Here is a 22,720-nt window from a genome sequence, read left to right on the forward strand (position 1 = left end):
CAAATCCCTTAACTACAGACCCTGAAACAGCATTTCCTGAAAATGTTTGGGCCAATTCCAGGCAGCAGAGAGGGGGCTCTGCCAGGATGGAAGTCTAGCTTGTAGTATATACCTGGACACCAGAAGCTTTCTGATTGATCTGATGTGTCTCCCTCCATCTTTCACCCACAGCTGGGAGTGCTGGGAGTAAGTTAGTCTCTCTCTCCCTCCCTCCCTCCCTCCCTCTTTCTGATTAAATCTAGTGCTTTGCACATGCTAAGCAAGCACTCTACCACAGAGCTACACCAGCAATTTCCTTTGAGGTGATGGAACCATTTGGTGTTTTGACTGTCGGTGGCTATGCTAATCTGTGCCTGTGATAAAACGTCATGGGTTCTCCACAAAGACGAATGAAAATGAGTGTGTGCAAAGACCAGTGATTTCAGGTAAGCTCTGTAGTCTACCAGGGTGTGTGGTCCCTTATCAGTTCCCACATTTGATCGTTCACTGCAATTATGTAAGATATCACCAGGAGGAAGCTGGGTGACAGATACCTGTCTACCATTTATGCAACTTCTTGTGGGTCAGTGATTCTTTCCAAATAAAATGTTAGGGGCTGGAGGCACAGCTTAAGCAGTAGAGCACCTGCCTTGCAAGCTCGAGGCCCTGAGTTCAAACTCTAGTACCACAAAAAAGCAAAAACAAAAAAACCCAAACAACAGCAACAACAAAAAAGTTGTGGTTGTTGTTGTTTTTTAAATAGACCTGGCCATATTGTCTCTCTGGTCATCACCACCTAGTGGCACAGGTGGAGGTGCAGGATGACTTGGGTCAGCCTCCTCCACTGGATCCTAAGCTCTACCAGGGCAGATGCATGTGCTGTACCCCTGCCCCAGAGCACAGTGCCTGGCACATGAGGGCACACAATAAATATTGACAGTGAGGATCAAGTGGGATAATCCACATAAAATGCTGGCATGGTGCAAATACCCAATGAATACTAGCTATTTTTGTCTGTTGAATTGATGAGGATGGGTGGGGCTGGGGGTCGAGATTCATCAAGTGAGGTGGGTTGTGCACAAGGAGGGAAGAGACTCTGCTGACTCCCGGGTTCACCCCTCCTTTCCTAAGGCCGTTTCTTCCTCTCCCCACCTCACAGGCCTCTCCCAGCTCTTTACAGCAAAGTAGGCACCAGATAGGTACATGTGACAGCCAGGGTTCTGAGAGGGATGGGGGCTCTGACCAGTGCTATGTCCCCCTCCCAAAAAAAGAACAGCTGGGTTAGTTTCCTTCTTTGCCTTCAGGGATGGCCCCAGGCCATCCCTGAACTTGCCCAGCTTAGCTTCTCTGCTCTGCCCATAGGCCCATACTGCAGCGGTGGAGGAGGGGGCTGAAAGGATTGGTACCCCCCCCACACCGGAGGTTTTGTCTGGTGTAGGAGGAGCTTTGCTGGGAATCAGATCACTCCCTGGACCCTGAATAAACCACTTCACCGCTGCAAGCCTCCCTTTCCTCATCTGTAAGATGGGATGGCCGGTGGCAAAGGAGCATGCCAGGTAGCAGGACCTGGGTACACATCTAGTCGGTGCGAAGAACCCTTTCACAGAACACGAGTGGTTCAGGGAGGGCAGAGGTGAGGAACTCCAAACAAGAAAGCAGATGAAACTGTCCTCAGTCAGCCACATGGCGCAGGAGCCAGTCATGCCTTAGGCAGAAGGAGGCAGGTTGGGTGGCCTGGGCTGGAAGTAGGGGTCAGTCCTGCCTTGTCAGTGGCAGGGATATTGTCAATAGCTGCTTCCTGACTGGGACGGGGCTTGCACAGGGCTGGCACTCACGGGGTCTCTGCGAAGGCCTGGGCCAGATGCAGTCCCTCTCCAAATTCCTCCTCCCAGCAGTGGTCCCCGAAAACAAATGCTCATCCCTCCACCCCCTTCACATTCGCAGACCTGAACAGTAGGTGGCGCTGTAATAAAGAGCAGAACCTAACGAACCCGAAACAGGACACACCAGGGAAGGAAAAAAAAATCACATTTTGCAAACTGTGACCCCACCAGGGGTCACCATCCCCTCGTAATCGAGGGCTGCAGCGATCACTGTGCCTGCGGACTGTGGGAGGCGGAGGTTCTCACAAAGTCCAGCCTCATGGCCTCCAGCCACCAACCTGCGTGGCCAGACCACGGTCGCCGCTGCACATCCCAGCTCCGCAGTCAGTGCGGTGGGAAGATCTCCGAGCACTGCTGCAGGATGAGCTCCACCACCTGGTTCTGGAACACCATGGTCATGGGCACGGTGGTCTCCTCCGTCTCAGGCCGCAGCAATGTGGGCCCGAACACAATGGCCACGCTCTGCACCGACATGCGGTTCTGCTCCCCGTGCTCGATCACCCTGGGCAGGGGTGGGGTGGGATCAGCGCCCAGAGCTGGGAGTGGGGACGGGGTAGGGCGGGCATGGGTGCTTCAGCCACGATCCACCGTCTTCCCACCATGGGAAGGCTGTCCTACTCACCTGCACAGGTGCTGGAAGAGCACCCGCAGCGTGTCGAGGTTGGGGGCGGGCAAGGTGCGCACCAGGTCACGCACACAGCGGCTGCGCTGGGCATGGTCCTGCAGCTCTGCGCAAGGGAAGGGCCAGAGATGGGGTCCGCTTAGAGTGTGGAAGGGGTCTGCTAGCGTCCCCGTCCTCTCTCCCTTCCCTCTCCCCAGCTGCTCACTGATGGCCGCGATGAACTGGCTGAAGTGTGAGAAGGGGAAAAGGGGCTCAGGCAGCTCTGGGAAGAAGAGCTTCAGGGAGCCCGTGATCACGTGGACGTCCTCCCAGCGCCCATCGTCCAGGTCCAGACGCTCATCTGCGGCCAGGGAGGGGGAAGAGAGGACCAAGGGGAGGTCAGCACCCCTGCATCATGCCTTCAGGCCCTGGGACAGGGGTTGGGGTCAGGCCTCACCGTGGTCCATCTTATAGCGCAGCTTCTGGATGGTGGCCAGGTTTCCACTGATGCGGTAGAGCCCGTCAATGTCCAGCCCTGGGGGGAGAGGGAGATACTGACTCTGGGGGGTGGCTAGAGCCCCTGCTGATTCTGTCTCCGGCTTCCAGTTCTCTCTCCCTCCACCCTGTGCCCACCCAAGGACCTCCCGGCTTTAGAGCTGGAGGGAGGCCACCGAACACCGGAAGCCTCGCTCAGCTCATGTGGTGCATACCCCGAGCCTCGACCGTGCAGATGCACTGCTGCACAAAGCGTGGCACCGGGCTCCTCTCGCGTTCACACAGGGCAGCCAGTGCGCAGCAGAACACCTGGTCTGGGAGAGAAGGTCATCAGCGCCACCTGGTCCCGCGCCACCTGTGCCCAGTCTCCGGCAAGCCACGGATACCTTTGATGTAGCCCTTCTCCCGTAGCGACTGCATTGTGGGCCTCCTCTGTAGGAACTTGCGGAGCTTATGCCGGACCCTACTCAAGTCGCTCTCCACGCTCGCGGTGCTCAGTGCTGCCACAGGGGAATCCGGTTGGTCTGTGGCCTTGGGGCTTGCCTGGCAGTCCCCAACCAGAGCATTACCTCCCACCCCCAAGAGATAAGACTCCAGGATGCTCTGCTCTCCCTCTTCCCCACCTCCACACACCTGCACTCTGGCGCGCATCATCCTCTTGCCAGTTTCCCAGGCGCTCACTAGACCCGAAGTCTCCGCTGCTGATCTCACTTTCCTCTCCCAGGGGAACATCTGCAGACTGGAATCAGCAGCCTCAGAGAGGCAGGGCCTGAGGCCAGCTGGGGTCTCTCAGAATGGACTGGATATGCCCCCCAGGCGGAGTTCTCCCTTCCCTTAATGGGTAAACGTCCCTCACCTCCTCCAGGGAATCAGAACGTTCACCTTCCTTGACTGCAGAGCCCTTAAGGTGTGGGAGAGTCATTCTGTTCTCTTCCACCCTTTCTTATCCTAGCCACCCCTACCACCCCCCAGTTTTTGGCCTCATTTCTCATATTGTCCTCAGCTATATACACTCCACTAGACTGACTCCCAGTTGTGCAATTCCAGTTGGGGCACTGTTAACTGCACCAGCATAATCTCCTTGCATCTGGATTCCTGCATCTGGATTTAATACAGATCATGGTCAAAAACCACCGTGTTATTGCCAGGCAAATAACTGTCAGAGAGGCCCTGCCCTATCTCTACTTATGTAACTGATAATGGTGGACTTCTGGAACAGGGCATGTAGCTCAGTGGCAGAGCACTTGTCTAGTATGCAAATAGCCCTGGGTTATATCTTCGGCAAACACACACCCAAAAAAGGCTGGGTGTGGTAGCTCACGCCTATGAGCCTGGCTACTCAGGAGATGGAAGCAGGAAGATGGAGGTCCAGGTCAACCTGGGTAAAATTGAGAGACTGAAAAACAAACTAAAAACAAATAGATGGGGCATGGCTCAAGTGATAGAGCACCTGCAAAAAAACAAACCAAACCAACCAAACAAAAACCCGAGGGTAGGTACCAGTGGGAGAGGGGCAGGCATAAGGAAAGGGCAAAGGAGGGCGAAGATGATGGGTGTAGTTTGTATTCATGTATGAAAATAGACTAATGAAACCTGTTGAGATTGTTCTAAGAAGGGAGGAGGGGAGATTAGGGAGGTTGGAGGGGGTGAAACCAATTAAGGTATATTCTAAGCACTTATGTAAATGTCACAGTGCATCCCCCTGTACAACTATGATATGCTGATAAAAATATTAATAAGAAATTAAAATAGAAAAGACAAAAAAGTAGCCTGCCGAACTCAATCATTTTAAGTTTTATCTTCTAGTCTCAGCCTGTTCTTCCAGCCTGAGGCTGGTTCTCAGAGTATTTCCTCTCCCTCTGCCTCCCTTGAAATGGGAACATCCTCTAGGTTACTACCCAGGGGAAGTTCTAGCCCTTGGGTAGAGTACTCCTGCAAGGCCTCCTTAGGGCTGGCGTGATATGTGTAAGGAAGAGCCTTTCTTCCCTGCCATTCCAGCCATAAGGGGGCTATACCTGCAGGGAAGGTCCCTCACCCATGGTACTGGTGCCATGGAGTCTGGCCCATGTGGGCACAGCTGCCCTATACAATGTCTGGCTGCCCCCTCCCCACCAGCCCTGGAGGCCCAGGCTCTGCCTACCAGCTCCTCAATGCCCAGGGTGATGGTCTTGTGCCAGGTGTTGATGATGGCCTCTGAGTCATGCTGGATCAGGTACTCTGAGCCATCACGGCTCCGCAGCTGGAAAGACACAAGTTACTGGGTCATTTCTGGTTCCTGGGTCTACAGCGGGTAAGATGGGTACAGAGATGGAGGTAACCCATCCTTGACCGTAGGGACTCAGAACCTAATGGAGCAAAGATCCAAGTCCTCCTCCTCATTTAAAGCCACGGGTGACAGCATTTGTTACAGATGAACAAAGTTTTAGCAACTTCCTCCTGGGCACACAGCCAGCAAGAGAAGGAGTACAGCTGTGCAGGGGTCAACTGCAGGGCCTCATCCTGTCTCCCTGTGAGCCACAGAGCATGGCAGGCCTCACCCAGAGCACTGGCCTGCAAAAAGGCAAGTGACAGAAACTTCCCATGGGAGACCCTGGCTGCTGGAACAACAATGAAGAAAACCTGAGAGAGAATCTGAAACTGGATCATGGCTGGTCCATGGCTGATTCCAAACACACTGAGCTGCTTGGAACATTGCCCCAGCTTGCCCTACATCTGAGCCTGGCCAGTGAGTCCTCTCACAGCTATCATGAAGAAGCATAGATGAACCAAAGCTCCAGAGGGAAGCTTTGTGACACAGAACTGGCAGCCTTGCTGACTTGGAAGGTTCCCTCATGGGTCTCTGGCTCTGGCTAATGGAAGTGCTCAGCTGCAGAACTGCTCACCAACCCCACGCAGTGAGAGGTAGAGACAGCAGAACCTGGCTCAGACAGCAGGGAGCAACTTCTAGAGTCAAGAGGACTGCCTTTTGGCTGCCTTCCTTTAAAAATTACAAATTGAATACTATTTAAACTGCTTTTTAAAATGACAAAAAGGAGGTTGGGAGTGTAGCTCAGGGGCAGAGAGCTTTTCTGGCATACAAAAGGCCCTGGGTTTGATTCCCAGCGCTGAAGAAGATGAAAATAAAATAAAGTTGAAAGCTACGTTGTCTAGTTATGAAACAATATTTCTTTTTCTTTTCTTCTATATATTTTTTTGTACTGGGGTTTGAACTCAGGCCCTTGTGCTTGCTAGGCAGGTGCTGTACCATTTGAGCCACCCCTCCAGCCCTCATAGCAATATAATTCATAAAGCATTTATCCTGTTGAATGCACAGGCAAGCTGAGCTGCCCCCAGGACTGCCCTCTGGGGACTGTCACTCTAGGAGGATGAGGAAAGTGTGCTGCGAGGGCTTCCTGGGCCCCACAAAGCTGTCCATCCTTGAGGACAGAGAATTTGGAGCTCTCTCTTGAGGAAAATTCTGGAGTGGTCTACAGACCACCCTGAGTAGAGGGAGGATGACCACCAGCCAGCCAGGAGGTGGAGGGCTCCCTGACTTCTGCTCAGGCCCGTCAGCCTTCCCATCTACTCAAACAGCTTCCTGCCTCCCTAGCTTTGCTAGAAAAGACAACTCAAACAGGCCTCCTCTGAAACTTTCATCAGAAGCTTGGTCAGAGAGGTGACCTTTGCAGAGAACAGTTAGAAGGCTGTCCCTTGAGGTCCAGAAAGGAACATACCTAGCAATGTAATGTCCCTGCTCAATTTGATGCCATGGCAGACATTGCTAGTTGATCACAGAACTCTATCCTGCCAAGTTTCAAGAAAGCTCTAGAATTCTCAAGAAGGCTCCAGACCTAATGGTAAGAGTTGCTCATGAATGAAACTGGTTTTGCAACCCTGATCTGTGAATACCTTAGTTCTTGAACAGAATGAAACTTGGTGAATCATCAATTCCTTGCAAAACTGCTTTGTCTGAGCTGGGATGCAAGGCTTCACTTTTGGCTTTCTTCATAATATGCTACCTAAAGCAGCCCTAAAATCCCTACGTTGACCTCCATGGAGCTCTTTGGCAGGACACTGGTCTCATCACTCCACACCCCATGATCATAGAACTGTCTATTAGAAATTTTTTTAAAAGCTGAGGGTTAGCTTTGATTCCCTGAAAATCTGGATAGGATGTTTTTATGTTGTTATTGTTTTCAGCAATAAGAGCCATGTAACTGATGGAGTTCCTCTTTTCACCTTTGCTGCCAGGAAAACTGGAGTTAAATTTCTCTCAACAACCACCTTGGCACGAGTCAATCATCTTCCCTAATCATCCATCCTGACGCCATCCCTAACTTGTTTTCCTCGTTCTGGATTTTTTTTGTGGATGTTATCAGCTCACTGCCTGTGCTTTTGTTGTGCTTTGCCTTATAGCTGTTAAGGACTGTTAAAAACAAGACAACCAAGCATTGTATGCACATATGAATAATTTTAAAAAATCTAAAAAAAAGAAAAAACAAAAACAAGACAACCCTGCAACAGCAAAGGGTGTGGCACTATGAGGACCTTGCCTGTCTTCTCTTTCTTCCTGCTGGGGGAGCCTGACTAGCTTGTCATTGCCCTGATTTGTTTACTGGGGACCCAGTCCAGATGAAAGCTAGGCTCTGGCAAGTGAGAGCAGTTTTCCTGGCCCAGCCTATCAGAGTAAGAAGCCTGAACAGAATATCCTGATTTGTCTTAGGCCAGCAGATGGAAGGAGGGTGGCCATTGTAGGCGTCAGTTTCGTCTCCCAAAAACCTTACTTTTTACTACTCTCTGGGGCAAGGATTATTAACTCAGAGAGGAAACTGCAGAATCCATGATGGCCAGGCAGAAACACTGGACCTGGGATTAGGACAGCTTTGACCTTGAGCCCTGAGATTTCCAGTCCCAAATTCTTCCCAGGTTCTCCTTTCTGGGGCTTGCCTGCAGTGAGGGTCCCAGTCCATTAGTAAGCTCCTCTCTCCTGCCCACCCTCACCACTTACCTCCAACATATTCTTCTTGCTGGATTTCTCTTTGGGGGCCCAGGAGAGGCCCCCTTCAGCTCCACTGTGTACTCAGGGGTGGAGAGCTTGGAAGGGTGCCTCTGTGGAGAGAGAGGAGGAGTGGGGAGCCCTCAACAGATGTGTCTGCTACAACACCCTGGCTCTGACACACCAGGCTCCCCAGCCTGAGGGACAGGCTGAGGTCACTGGTGTGGCTAGGCCACAGCCCTGGGAGAAAGGGGCCCAAGGGTTCCTGAAACTCCAAGTCCTGGTGTTTCTTAGTCCCAGAGCCTTCTGACTGGCTGTCCTCTGCCACCTGTTCACCCAGGGAAAGAAGGAAAAGGAGCCCACCCCTGTCCCTGTGAGCACCAGGCCCCAGTCTCCCTGCCCTCCAGGCTGGAGCTGGCCACTCTCAAGGTGGCTGGGACGTCTTGTCCAGCAGTGATTCTGCTGCCATCAACCCCTCCCAGCCAAGGCCCAGCTCCTTTGGCACTTGGGCACTGCTCTCTCAGACTGGTCTTTCCCAAAGTAAATCAGACAAAGAGCAGAGGGTACGGTCCCTGCTCCAGGATGGGTGGGCCTCAAGGCCACCTGCAGCTGAGGTCTTTGAATCCTTGAAGAAGGTCAGGACACCACCCTCCAACATGGTCCAGGAGGTAATCCAGTGCTTCTTCCTAGGTGGGTGGGGCAGTGGGTTGGGCAAGACTTAGATTTGCTCTTGGGCTGGGCCCCCTTCATTCCCAGGAGCAGGGCACAGAGCTTAAGAACACAGCCTGGGGGACCACTTGGGAGAACTGGAACCTGCCTCTAACAGCTGGTAGCCAAGGGACCTTGGTCAACTATTTCTTGGTGCCTCAGTTTCCTCACAGGACTTCCTGTGAAGTCCCTGTGAGGATCAGTGAGAGCCTGGTACAGGGGAAGCACTCAGTGAACATCGCCATTCAGGCCCACCCTGCCTGGTTCTGAATGCGGACAGGCTCTCACCGGAGCCGCTTCCCCTTGTCCACTGTCTTGGTGCAATGGAGCACCCCTGCCTTGTCCAGAGTCTTGATCTAAGAGATAGAAGTGGAAAAAGGTGTAGTCAGAGGGTGAGCCATGAGGAGCACATCTATCTCCCCCTCAGTTGGCAGCTCTCAACAGCCTGGGCCTGAGTCTCAGGTGAGACTTCCTCCCATCTCCCACCCTCTCCCTACTCTGAGGCCTGGCACCGGGACCTGTGGTTATATCCCACCTGCCCCCAGGACCTCCAGAACCCCCTATTTTCTCTGTCCTGTCAGAGTCTTCATGGCCTTTCTCTACCTTCTCCTCCGGAGGGCTGACCTGGGCTGGGGTATCACTGTCCTGGCTGGATTTGTGGATGTTTCGTGGGGCAGGGACAGGGACCTGGGGAGAAAGACCTGTCATATATCACCCCCTCCACTTTTCCCAGCGCTCTCCCTTCCCCTGTTGGTTACCTGGGGCAGCTCCCACTGAACAGAGGAGTCCTCTGGCTTGTAGAAGTATGGCTTTCCATGCTGGTCCTCCAACCTCACCCACTGTGGGGATAGGGATGGTCAGGGCCCCTAGCCAAGCTCATTAGATGGGGGGTGGGGGTGGGTGAAGGTTCCCTTCAACCAGAGTCCAAGGTAGCACCAGGGGCAGTTGCAGGTGACTGTTGTGGGCTGGGTTTGGGTCTTTGTAGGAGTTGCAGTCTTAAGGGGAAACCGGGTGCAGATCGCTCATGCCTGTAAGCCTAGCTACTTGGGTGGCTGACATCGGGAGGATCATAGTTCAAGGCCAGCCAGCACAAACACGTTTTAAAACACCATCTCCAAAATAGACAGAGCAAAATGGACTGGAGGTATGTCTCCAACCAGAAGGCCTGAGTTCAAACTCTAGTCTCCTCCACCACACGCACAAAAAGTCTTAAGGGGAGCTCCTAGTGAGGAAAGTTGAGAGCAGTGACCCTGGGTCTGTCTGGGCCCATCTGCCAGTGCTGCCCCTACCTGCTCTTGGGTGAAGTGGTTGGTGTAGAGCATCTGTTTGTCGGGGCTGATGTGACAGGACCAGCCAGGGGGTGCAGTTAAGGGAGAGGTGGGGCCAGGCTCACTGAAGGAACCCACGGGGAAATAGTCCTCTTCCGGGTAACTGGTCAGCAATTCGGGGTAGTCTGTCTCAGGGGTGGGGGGCTGCAGGGACCAGAAGATGGAGTCAGAGGTTCTCAGTGAGAGTACCGTCCCCTGCCCCCACCTTCTGTACCAGACCCAACCCATCACTCCCTGTGGCAGAGGGGGAGGCGGAGTCAGAGGCGCTCAGACTCAGCCCTACCCACTAGGCCCCGCCCCCATCCTCGACTCCCTGAGGAGTGGGAGGCGGGGTCAGAGGCCCTGGAGAAGGAGAACAGCCCCACCCACCGGGCCCCGCCCCCATCCTCCACTCCCTGAGGAGTGGGAGGCGGGGTCAGAGGCATTCAGGTACAGCCCCACCTACCGGGTCCCGCCCCTCGCTCTCGGATCCCTGTGGGTCAGGAGGCGGAGTCAGAGGCCCTGGAGAACAGCCCCACCCACCGGGCCCCGACCCTCGCTCTGGGATCCCTGGGGGTCAGGAGGCGGAGTCAGAGGCCCTGGAGAACAGCCCCACCCACCGGGCCCCGCCCCTCGCTCTCAGGTCCCTGAGGGTCAGAAGGCGGAGTCAGAGGCCCTGGAGAACAGCCCCACCCACCAGGCCCCGCCCCTCGCTCTCGGATCCTTGTGGGTCAGGAGGCGGAGTCAGAGGCCCAGGACAACAGCCCCACCCACCGGGCCCCGCCCCTCACCCTCTGGTCCCTGAGGGTCAGGAGGCGGAGTCGGAGGCCCTGGAGGAGGAGCACAGCCCCATCCACCGGGCCCCGCCCCCCGCTCTCAGGTCCCTGAGGGTCAGGAGGCGGAGTCAGAGGCCCTGGAGGAGGAGCACAGCCCCACCCACCGGGCCCCGCCCCTCGCTCTCAGGTCCCTGAGGGTCAGGAGGCGGAGTCGGAGGCCCTGGAGGAGGAGCACAGCCCCACCCACCGGGCCCCGCCCCCCGCTCTCAGGTCCCTGAGGGTCAGGAGGCGGAGTCAGAGGCGCTGGAGAACAGCCCCACCCACCAGGCCCCGCCCCTCGCTCTCGGATCCCTGTGGGTCAGGAGGCGGAGTCAGAGGCCCTGGAGGAGGAGCACAGCCCCACTCACCGGGTCCCGCCCCTCGCTCTCGGATCCCTGTGGGTCAGGAGGCGGAGTCAGAGGCCCAGGAGAACAGCCCCACCCACCAGGCCCCGCCCCTCGCTCTCGGATCCCTGTGGGTCAGGAGGCGGAGTCAGAGGCCCTGGAGGAGGAGCACAGCCCCACTCACCGAGCCCCGCCCCTCGCTCTCAGGTCCTTGAGGGTCAGGAGGCGGAGTCAGAGGCCCTGGAGGAGGAGCACAGCCCCACCCACCGAGCCCCGCCCCTCACCCTCTGGTCCCTGGGGCTGCCAGGGCTCATGCAGGGCTGCGTCTCCAGCTCTTCCTCGGCCTCTTCCTGGGGCTCTTCCTCCGGCTCTTCCTCTGGCTCGTCCTCCCAGACTGTCTCGCCCGTCAGCGGGTTGTAGAAGAACACCCTGCGGCTCCCCTCATCCCAGTACTGGCCCCACTCTGCCTCAAGGCTCTCCTGGCTGCCCACTGAGGCCGGGGAGGTGGCCGGGCCGGTGGCGCCTTCAGCAGTCTCGAAGGGCGACTCCCAGGTGGTCACGCCCGTGTCGGGATTGTGGTAATAGGGGCGCCCGGTGCTCGCGTCCGTGTGCGTCTCCCACACCGGGCCGGATGGAGGAGCAGCGGCTGCGTGGGGCGAAGTGGCCCGCGGCTGCCGTTCTACGTTTGCGTACACGGGCTCCGGGGGTTCGTCCACCTGTGGAAGGCGAAGGAGACGACTTTCAGGGCAGCTCGAGGGTCACATAGTGCCAACTCGGCTACTTGCCACCTGGGCGACCTTCAGCCAGTCCCATTACCTCTCTGCCTCAGTTTCCCTGGGTGTAAGACATGTGCTCTGCCCATTCCAGAAGTTGTAGTGACCAGAATAAGATGTTCTTGAAAGTACTTTGTAAAGTAGTTAGCACCACAGATGGGTGGGTGATTATGTTATTTATTATTAACAATAAAACATTGATAATCCAGTTTTCATGACTGTATACTCAAAGAGGCAGGGACAGAGAAATGGCCTGGGACCTCCATTCAGTGGTCCCCTTTTCAGCTTCAGCTTTGCCTTCCACAGCTCCAGTGAGAGCTTCCACCCATTCCTTCCCTCCCAGTCTAGAAAGCTCTGGGATTGGGTTGGGTTTGCAGGTATGGGAATCAGTTTCAGATGAGAGAGAGAGAGAGAGAGAGAAAGAGACAAAGAGCGAACAGCCAGATGGGCTGGAGAATGGAAAGTCAAAGAAAGGAGTCCCTTCCCCCTCTCCAAAGGAAGTGGGGGCCTCTGGGGGTTCATCAAGGGTGGCAGACCACGTGGAATACAAGCTCTCCATGCTTCATGCCCTCACAGAACAGAAGCTGGCCTGAGTCACACGTCCTGGCTCCTGGCTGGCTACAGGGCAAAGTCTAAGGCCTCAGCTAGGTGCAAGAGGACATCTGTCACCTGCCTGGGTTCACCCCTGATTTCCTGCCACTCCTTGCCCCTTCCCTTGAACTTCAAGCTCCATAGTACTGAGTTGTTACAGGTCCCCACCCTCTGTTCTGTGTGTCCTGCAGGCGTTGGCTCAGTCACAGCCTACCTGGACTCATCTCCTTTTCTCACCTGATTGACTCCTATTCCTTTATCAGGACTCAAGTGCCAGGCTCCAGATCTCTCCTGAGACTCCTCCAGTGTGTCCAGCACTGTGAGCCGACTGGAGAGATAACTACATCATCAAACTACTTTATCAAACTGCAGAGTGGAATGTGAGGATGTTAGTTCTGTTTCCTGAGAATACATAATGCTCCAGGTGAACAGCAGATCTCAAAATGGTAGACCCCAATGGAAGTTCCAATTTTGTGTTTTTGGAAATCATATGAAATGCTATCATTTTGGATAGGACTTATGAGGGGAGTGTGATTACAGAGTTTATATTTGTTTTCATTTTGGTTTTCTGCTGATGCTGGGGAGATTGAACCCCAGACCTAATGCACAGTAGGCAAGTGCTCTTTAAGTGAGCTACAGCCCCAGCTCAGTTTTTGTTTTGTTTTGCTTTGTCTTTAAACTTTGTGTAGTCTCAAAATTTTGTACAATAAATCTTCAAAACCACAAGAGGGGAAGCATGTCCTAGTCAAGATGGCCTTTTGCTGGGCCTAAAATACACTCATTCATCCCATGAACATTTGCCTATCTGTTGCATGCCAGGAACTGCTCCTGAAACTGGAAATGCAACAGGAACAAATGGACCCAAGTCCCCTCCTGGCAGGATCGGCCCTGGAGTGCACATGTGAGGGGACAGTGACAGGGGAAATGCAGAGCATGGTATTGATGACTCCACTAAGCAAGAAAGCAAAACTACTGTCAGAGAAACAGAGTTGCAATTTTAGGGTGGCCAGTCCCCAGGAACACCAGGCCACCAGTTCCTCTCTTCATTCTGCCAGGCTCCTGTGTGGTTGGGATGGGACCATCTACCCACTTTTCCTTTTCCCCCACCCCAGGCCTCAAGGCAACCCCATATTCCAGCCACGCTGTACTGCTCACCCACCTCCAACACGAAAGTCACCTTCCCACCTCTGTGCCTTTGCTCTGGCTGTCTGCTTGGCCTGAATTCCCTGCTCTCATTCCCTGCCTACTCAAGTTCTGCTCCTCTGAGGGCCTCTGCTCACAGCTTCTCTAGAGAGAAGTCTAACGTGCTGAAACTTTGTCTGTTGCTCTGCTAGGGCCTGATGGCGTCCTGCCTTGGTGGTCAGTTAGCTGCCTACTGGTCTGCCCACGTTTCTTCCCTCCAAACAAGAGTTTCTTTCGAGTAAGACACAGGATGATGCAACTAATGCCTCCCACTGCTCCATCCCAAGCACACAGCAGGTCTGCCAAAAACACTGCTTTAATACTTGTCAATCCAAATGTCAGCCACACACACACACACACACACACACACACACATCCTACACACACCTGGAACTACAGGAGAAGGCTTTGAGCAAGAACTTGCTGAGGATGAGGATTTAAGCCACAGAACCTAGGAGATGCCCTGGGAGGACATCCTGGAGGCCAGGAGGAGAGGAAGCTGAGGGAGTTGGATGTGCCTCCTACCACCCCTGCTGGACCCACTGGAGTAGTGGCCTTGCCTATCTCTGGGGCAGGAGTTGGGAGGGCCATGGGGAGTGAAAGAGCCAACAAAGGAGTTCTTTGGAGCAGAGCTTTCCACCTGGGCTGCATGGACTGGCTCTGCGTTCCTGAGCAGTCCCAGGGTCGTGGGGCTGACAGGATCTTGCACAGGGGACACTTCAGCAGGTACAGGAGATTTTGGAGAGAGAAGTTTCGTGACAGGGCTCTCACAAGCAAGACAAGATGCAGAGCACACTGTGAGGGCAGGGAGGAGGAGGAAGGAAGGAAGGAAGAAGTCTTCAATGCTGCCCCAGACGGGCTGTCCCAGACACACAGGCTGCTTTGAGGAGCAGTGGGGCCCTCAGAGCGGTGAGCAGGCAGAGCCACTCCCTCTTTGCAATGCTGTAGCCCTAGGGGCAGGGTATGTGTGACAGAACAGCACCCCTGAGGCCTCTGCAAGTTCTAGAACTTTCTGCGGAGCCCCACAGTGCCAAGATAGAACTGCTTTCTTCTCCTGGCAGGGCCTCACTGGTTTCTGACTGCTCTTGGGAGCCAGGTGGTGCCAGGCACACCACTGGGGCTTCAAGGGCATAGCAGGGCTTGCCACCCTGAGCCCCACTCCTGGAGGCCCAGATTCAGCCACAGCTCAGCAACAGGGGTCTGACATCACTGAGGGTTTTTGAGTAGTATCCTAGAGACACAGGAGGTGCAGAGTGGGAAAGAGGAAGTGGTCGCCCACCTCAGGCCAGAGGACTCAGTCAAGAGGGACCCCGGCTCTCACCACACCCACCGCTCCTTCTCACTTCCTCATGGATGCAGTGCTCCCCCTGCCTCCAGTCCCCTAGCCTGTCCACAAGCAGGTGGAAGCCTTGCCTTTCTTGCCCTAAGCTGAGTACCTCAGCCACACTCAGATACACAGAGCCCGGAGTAGGAAAGAGGTGAAAAGGGAAAAGCCCCCACCTCCCTGAGACTCCCTGCTGTGAGCCCCAGAGCACCTAACTCCTATCAGGATGGGGATGCAGGCTTGCTGGGAGCCCCCCTCCACCCCGCCATGACCACATAAGGCCCTCTGAGCTTGCCCCCGAGGCCCTCTACCCCTACCTGTTCCCGTAGAGCCCGACTCTGCCTCCTGGTCAGTTTGGCAATCATCTCCACCATCCCAGCCCCTGTGAGCTGCTGGGACAGAGCCTGGGAATGTTTGGGGGCGGGGAGGAGCCAAGGGGCACAACCCTAGGGCTGGCACAGGGCAACTGGGAAACAAGAAGTTGCCTCGAGATGGCGGGAGGCCGAGACTGCAGCTGGTTTCCTGTCAGGACTACGGAAGTGCAGCCTGAGACAGACTGCCTGACAGGGGCGGGGTGGGGGTACTGATTAGGAGGTGGTTCTTATGCTTCCTCGACTGCACTGGCTGCCCCACTCAGTGCTCTGGTGACCGAGGAGGTCTGACACTCAGGCCCAGATGCAGCCTGGAACAGCCTGCACAGATGGTCACATTTGAGTCATGGGTGGGCAGGGGATGCAACACAGACAGTGGCAGGCAGAAGGGCAGGTGAGGACCTAGGCTTCGAGTTGCCCGGGGTAGTAGCTCCTGGGATGGAGAGAGTGAGTAGCTGTCCATTCCCTCAAGGCCCAGGGAGGATACAAAGAAAAAAGAGGAAGCTTGTGGGGGAGGGGGAGAGGTTTCCAAAGAGGAAGAGGTCTGGGCAGATATGGTATCAGGGAGCTGATGTGTGGACCCTGCCACACAAGAGAACAGGAGAGATTTTGACCACACCAGTATTTGCCTGCCTGAACACCAGACTTGGTCACCAAGATGTACCTCCTCTCGGCCTGTGTGTCCACATCCATGTACGAGTCTGCCCGTGCCCCACCCTCCACTCTATTGACCCAGTGGGGAGTGGGCACCTGCTGTCCCCTCCCTCCCTGACCTCTCCCTCCACCTCCTCGTGCATGTGGGTGTTCAGACCCCAGCCACACGCAGTAGACACAGCGCACCCTCTAAGCCCTCAGGGACCTTCTTGTCTTCCCTCCCTCTCCAAGGTTCTTTCTTGCCAGGCCCCAGGAACAGGCAGCACCATGGCAATTTTTTCTCAGTTGCTCACATCCCCTGGCCTCTCTCCTCCTACACTCCCTGTGGGCTCAGGAAAAAGGCACCCAGGTAGCATGAGATATGGCATAGATTTGGGGCATGGGACACTTGGCAAGAGCACAGGTGGGTTGGGGCTTCCACTGTCCTCTGTCCTTCAAGTCTATGGATGGGCTCCCCAAGAAGCCCAAACCCCAGGACAAATCAATCCCTCCTCTTGTCCAAGGATGGAAAGTAAGAGGCTTCATACAGATCCACACTCCAGGGACTCAGCAAACACACACAGCTCCACCAGCTCTTTGCTTCAGAAGCTGGCTTTCAGGCCTCTAGTGGCCTTCTCCTCGTCCAACAAGAGGAGGTGATGACCAGTGTCCTCCTCCCTCAAACACACCTTCACCCCTCTGAGAGGCACATGGGGTCGAGGGGGGACATAAAAACAGGTCAGTTGTACACCACACCATCCTGCCCTCAGGCCTCACCCTCTCCCTTAGGAAGGGTCTGGCAGGAGCAGGTACAAGAGGAATACTATCCTCTGGGGCAAAAGGCAAAGGAAAGGCCCCAAGTCATGTCAGTTGTGGTGGCATACACCTGTAATCGAGCACTTAAAAGTCTGTGGCAAGGCTACATAGCAAGGCTGTTCCAGGACAGCCTTGGCTACTTAGTGAGACTCCGGTCTCAAACACAAAACAAAAGCCAGACACAGTGGCTCAAGTCTGTAATCCCAGATACTCAGGAAGTAGAGGCAGGAGGACCTCAAGTTTGAGGCCAGCCCAGGCAAGGTGGTAATGAGACCCTGTTTCAAAATCAAAACAAGAACAAAAGGGCTGGGAGTGTAGCTCAAGTGGTAGAACACTTGCCTAGTATGTGCAAGATCCCAATGCCTCGAAAAAGAAAAAAGAAAAACCCCAAATTAGAGACTCAGCCCAGGAACTGGCTTGGGAGCTGGTAAGGGACAAAGCCCCCTTCTTCACTCACTGTGCCTGCTCTGTGCCCCCCAGGCTGGGTGGAGGGACAGCAGGAAGGAACTGTGTTCTTTGTCTTAAGGAAAGCTCAATGATTTGACACAGCGAGACCCTCCCCGCCACACCTTTTCTAGGACAGTAGTATCACTCTGGCCTGGCATGGCCCCCAGCTACATGTCCACTAATGTTCAGGGAGAGGGGAATGAGGTCCCACTGCAGGTTCTTGGTCTTGGTCCCCAACCTCAGAATGCCTGAGGGAGCTGGTCTGGAACTGGTGTGGGCTGGGGCCTGGGTGAAGCATTTTGTTTCTTGATGAAAAGAAACTTTTTGGGTCACTCTACTTCAGCTTCTCTCTTTGCAACTGATGGAATTTCTGGGCTTAAGTTTCTAGCAGCAAAATGGGACTGCCCCCCCCCCCACCTGCCCCAAGGCCAGTTTCTGTGACAGCCAAGCATGCTCTGAATTCCTACACAAACAGGGACATGGTGAGAAAGCAGAGTGCACTTCTGCTTTTCTGCCTTTGGGTTTTGATTGGGCACCCTCAGCACTGGACTCTGTCCCAGTCTTAGCTGACCGCATGGGTGGGGTCTGGGGTGCAGCTCCTCACCTGTTCATACTACCTGCAGCTCTGTGTAAGGCAGGCAGGGGCCCATCAGGGCCAGCAGTGATCTGAAATGGCCCCTTAAGGAATCTCCTGGCCAGCAAAGGGTTTTTGAGCCATGCTAGGGAGTTGAGAAATTGTGGCAAGGGGTGGCCACCTTCTGCCTACACCTCAAACATCTGCATCTGCCTTCCCCTCCTCCCTCCCCAGTGGAGGGCTCAGGGGTCTCCTGTCTAAGCCAGCCTCTCCAGCCTGGGCCACCATGGCATCTGCTTGCTGGGGAGAGGTCTCCCCTCTAATCCCCACCCTTCTTCCCAGTCACCTTGAACCCCTTGCCATTTCCACAAACTCAAGGTCTCTCCCACTTAAAAAGAAAAATTGTGTCCTCTGAAAGTGGAACCATGCCTCTTGGTTCTCCTCCTCTCTCCAGCCATTTGGGCTCAGGCTCCTCCACCTCCTCTGCCCTCCCTCAATGTTGACGGTTTCACCTTGCTTCTCACCCTACCACCCTGTGACTGTGAACCGGCTGAGGCTAACAACACAGCTCCATCTCTAGGCTCCTGTTTTATTGCCATCTGAATGCTCTTGGGCCACTGCCTGGAAAAGGAGCCTCCACACCAGAAGCCACTGAGTCTGGTGACCTGTACTCACCTAAGCCTTTCAGAGAACCATGGGTTCACTGCCCCCAGGAAGCACACAGGCACAGGGCAGACACACATTCTTGTCTGTTCTCTTGAGTACATCAGCGTCAGGCAGGGAGAAGAGTACGGGTGTTGAAGAGAGACAGGAGACATCTGAGTGCCATGTGTGGCCTTTGGCTAGCCTCTGGGTCAAGCAAGCCAGCAGTGTTTGAGAACAACGGGGGACTGACCATGGCCCAGGTCTTGGCTGATACGAAGGGGTTCTTATTAATTTTGCTAGCTATCGTAATGGAAGAGTGTTTAAGAAGGATAGAACTTTGAGACACACGCTGAAGTTTTCATGCGTGAAACATAATGGTGTTTGGAATTTATAATTCTTTAGCAAAATAAAAATAAACATGGTCAACATTGTTAAATCTAGGAAATAGGAATTTTTTTTTTTTTTGGTGCTGGGGATTAAACTCAAGTCCTCGCACTTTGAGCACTGTACCACTTGAGCCCACATCTCTTTGCTTTAGTTTATTTTTCAGATAGGGTTTTGAGCTTTAGTCTGGGCTGGCCTCAGATTAAGATCCTCCAACCTCTGCCTCCCAAGTAGCCAGGATTATAGTCATGCACCACCATGCCTGGCTCTTGTATTTATTTTTATAAAACTTTTTTTTTTTGAGACAGGGTCTCTCTCTGAAGCCCAGACTGGCCTCAAATTTAAAATCCTCAGCCTCCCTAGTGCTGGTATTACAGGCATGCACTATCATGCCTGACCTCCCTCACTGTTACCACCATATGAGTTGCCCATTATTTCTCTTCTGGAAGTAGACTTGCTCTTCCAGCTCCCCCAACCCCCGTTCAGTCACAGACATCCTGGGGATTCCTTCCTTGAGGATGCAACACTGAGGTGGGGTCTTGGGAACAAGGTGGCTGCCACAAGTCACATGCCCTGCTCCTCCTCTTTTCCCAGCTGCAACCTTCTCCTGCCTGAGTCACACAGGGCTGGGCAGGTGGGTGTGTAGGACCTGGCCCAGGTGAGAGACTGTGCCTGAGGGCGAGGCTGCAATCCCAGGAATGCTGGGGCACACTGAGCCTGTCATGAGGCCCCAGGAGAGAGTAGGGTATCCTGAACCAGCCCTCTAGTCCCCAGGAGCTGAGGGAGGTCACACAGAGGCTAGAAGCGCAGGAAGGGGAGGGAAGCAGGGAGCAGGAGAACTCCTGCTAGGGCCTTCACCCACTCCACACGCCCTTCCCCACTCTCAGGTGGGCTACTCCACCTGCACTGGGGAATAAAGACATGTAAGGTGCACCCCTCAGACGGCACTGCAGCTGGAAAGAGGCAGAAGAAAGAGAACAATCAGTCAGCTACTGCCACCAGACCCCATGCAGCTTGGACTGGCCCTGCTGAAGACGCCCTCACAAATCCCAAGGGAAAGAAGAACCGGACAGTGAAAAATCATGACACAGGTGGCCGCCATCTAGATGGAAAATAAATAAAGGTGGGCCTAGGACTCTCTGTCCATATGAGAAACCCTCAAAGGGTTAAAGAGTTAAATGTAATAAAATGAAGCCATAAAACCACTGGAAGAAAAAAATGGAAAAATTTCTACATACACACACACACACACACACACACACCCAGAGAGAGAGAGAGAGAGAGAGAGAGAGAGAGAGAGAGAGAGAGTGAGTATACACCACATAATGAGGGTTTGGTTAATGATAGACCACACATGTGATGGTGGTCACACAAGGTTATAAAGGAACTGAATAATTCTTATCACCTAGTGATACTGTAGTACTGCAGCCATGGTAAAGTCAGAGTACCACACATTACTCATACATTTGGGGCAATGCTGTGTAAATAAACCTATTGTGTCACCAGTTATATAAAAGTATAGCACACAGGGCTGGAAGCATGGCTGTAGCTATAGAGTGCCTGCCTTGCAAGCATGAAGCCCTGAGTTCAAATCCCAGCACTGGCAAAAAAAGTACAGCACATATAATTAGCTATGTACAGTACATAATACTTGATAACAATAATTAATGATTATGTTACTGGTTTATCTATTTATTAACCTGCACTTTTTATCCATATTTCAGAGTGTTTTCCTTCAAAAAAAAATAGGTTAGCCAGGCACCAGTAGTTCACACCTGTAATCCTAGCTACTTAGGAGGCTGAGATTGGGAGGACTGTGGTTCAAGGACAGCCCAAGCAAATAGTTTGAGACTCCCATCTCCAAAATAATCAGAGCAAAATGGTCTGGAGGTGTGACTCAAGTAGTAGAATACCTGCTTTGCAAGTGTAAAGCTCTGAGTTCAAAATCCAGTCTCACCAAAAAAAAAAAAAAAAGTTTACTGTGAAAGTGTGTGCATTACACCGGCAGCTGCTTCATACGTTGGTTGCTATGACTCCATGCAGACCACATCAAACGGTGTGAGCTGCACCACATAGGTTTACGTGAGTACACTGCAGGATGTTCACATGACAACAAATCACCTAATGGTGCATTTTTCAGAATCTGTTCTCATGACTGTGTGTATGTAGAGACAGACTAAGACAAAGACTTAGTTGACTTGTCTGTAACAAAGACTCAGAATTGAAAAGCTATAAAATAACTGATATATAACTCTTTTGTGTGTGTTGTACTGGGGATTAAACCCAGAGCTTTGTGCATGCTAAACAAGCATTCTACCACTAAGCTCCCTCTAGCCTTTTTAAATTTTTTATTTTAAACAGGGTCTCCCTAAGTTACCTAGCCTGGCCTCGAACTTTCAATCCTCCTGCCTCAGCTTCCTAAGTGTACCTTACTCTATAAACGCAGGCTACCATGCCCGGCAAGAACATTTATAAGACAAAAAAAGTAACAATGCTGGGAGGATGTGGAGAAAGGGAAATCCCACACAGTGTTAGTGGGAATGTAAACTGAGGCAGCTGTTATGCAAAATGGTCTGAAAGTTCCTCAAAGAGCTCCAAATAAAACTGCATGTCTCCAGAGCCCCACTATGGGTAAACACCCAAGGGAATGAAATCAGTAGGGTGGAGAGACATCGTCACTCGAAGGCTTAGTGTAGCTCTAGGTGTCCACTGATGGATGAGAAAAAGCGTGTACCCACACAACGGGATACTAATCCTGTCATTCTTCATCTCATGGATGGAACTGGAGGACACTATGTTAAGTGAAATAAATCAGGCACAGAACAGATACTCCGTGTTCTCGTTGATATGTGCAAACTGAAAAGTTGTTCTCAAAGAAAGAGCATAGAATGGCAGTTACCAGAGCCTAGAAAGGGTGTAGGGGAGGAGTGATGGAGAGTGTGGAGAGAGGATGGCTCATGGGTATGGGGGTGAGGCTGGGTAGGAGGAATAACTTCTAAATTCATAGCACTGGAGAACTATGTTTGACAGCAATGGAGTAAATATGTAAAATAGCTAGTACAGAGGACTTTGAATGTTCCCAACACAAAGAAATGATAAATGTCTGTGGGGATAGATATGTCAACTACCTTGAATATTCTACATTTTACACACATCTGGAGAAGTCACTGTGCCCCACAAATATTATAATTACTGTGTCAAATAAAAATATCTTTAAAAAATAAAGAAAACTTGTGCAGTAAAATAAAACTATTAGCAAACTCCAAAGACACTCTTGGCTGGGCACCTGTAGTCCCAGCTACTCAGGAAGCTGGACAGCAGGATTGCTTGAGTCCAGGAGTTTGAGGTCAGCCTGGGCAACATAGTGAGAACCAGCTGCAAAAAAGGAGAGGAGTAATCACAACTCATGTAATAGAGCTTTTTCCCTAATATAGAAAAAGCTCATAGACATCAATAAGAAAAGACAAATATATTAATAACAAAAGACGGGACAGTAAAATAGGTACAGGTGTGTGGGGGGGTTACTAGTGGGAGGGGAGGAAGGCTAACAAGGAGATTAAAGTAAAGGAATATGTTTGACAGACTTCATATATGAAATAGAACAAAGAAACAGCTTGCAATTGCTTTAAGTAGGATGGGGAAGGGGTTGAGGGGGAGAGATGACGGGGATGATGTAACTAATTACAATGCAAGCCTAATCAGAAGTGTCACTATTAATCCCCCCTGTATAACAAATATATCCTAATAAAAAATTTATTAAAAAAAGACAAATAACTCAGTAGGAATGGGCAAAAGACATGAATAGACTATTTAAGATAAAGAGAAACCAACAACCCTTAAATATCTGGAAAGAGAAATGCAAATGCAAGCCAC

At 52.8% G+C, this 22,720-nt stretch overlaps 1 protein-coding gene across 1 annotated transcript; it reads right to left on the bottom strand.

The window, feature by feature from the left end:
* Positions 1-1,989: 1,989 nt before the first annotated feature.
* Positions 1,990-15,819, bottom strand: LOC109679136 (rho GTPase-activating protein 27-like). The gene is given in 17 exon segments (XM_074045649.1): positions 1,990-2,364; positions 2,485-2,590; positions 2,690-2,824; positions 2,921-2,998; positions 3,174-3,272; positions 3,345-3,458; positions 3,592-3,697; positions 5,099-5,197; positions 7,946-7,995; positions 7,998-8,046; positions 8,526-8,619; positions 8,930-8,997; positions 9,245-9,328; positions 9,400-9,480; positions 9,931-10,113; positions 11,392-11,823; positions 15,295-15,819. Coding segments are annotated over 17 exon segments (2,013 nt in total). The 5' UTR covers positions 15,352-15,819; the 3' UTR covers positions 1,990-2,186.
* Positions 15,820-22,720: the final 6,901 nt, after the last annotated feature.

This window comes from Castor canadensis, chromosome 11 (genome assembly GCF_047511655.1).
Source record: "Castor canadensis chromosome 11, mCasCan1.hap1v2, whole genome shotgun sequence".
Lineage (NCBI taxonomy): Eukaryota > Metazoa > Chordata > Mammalia > Rodentia > Castoridae > Castor > Castor canadensis.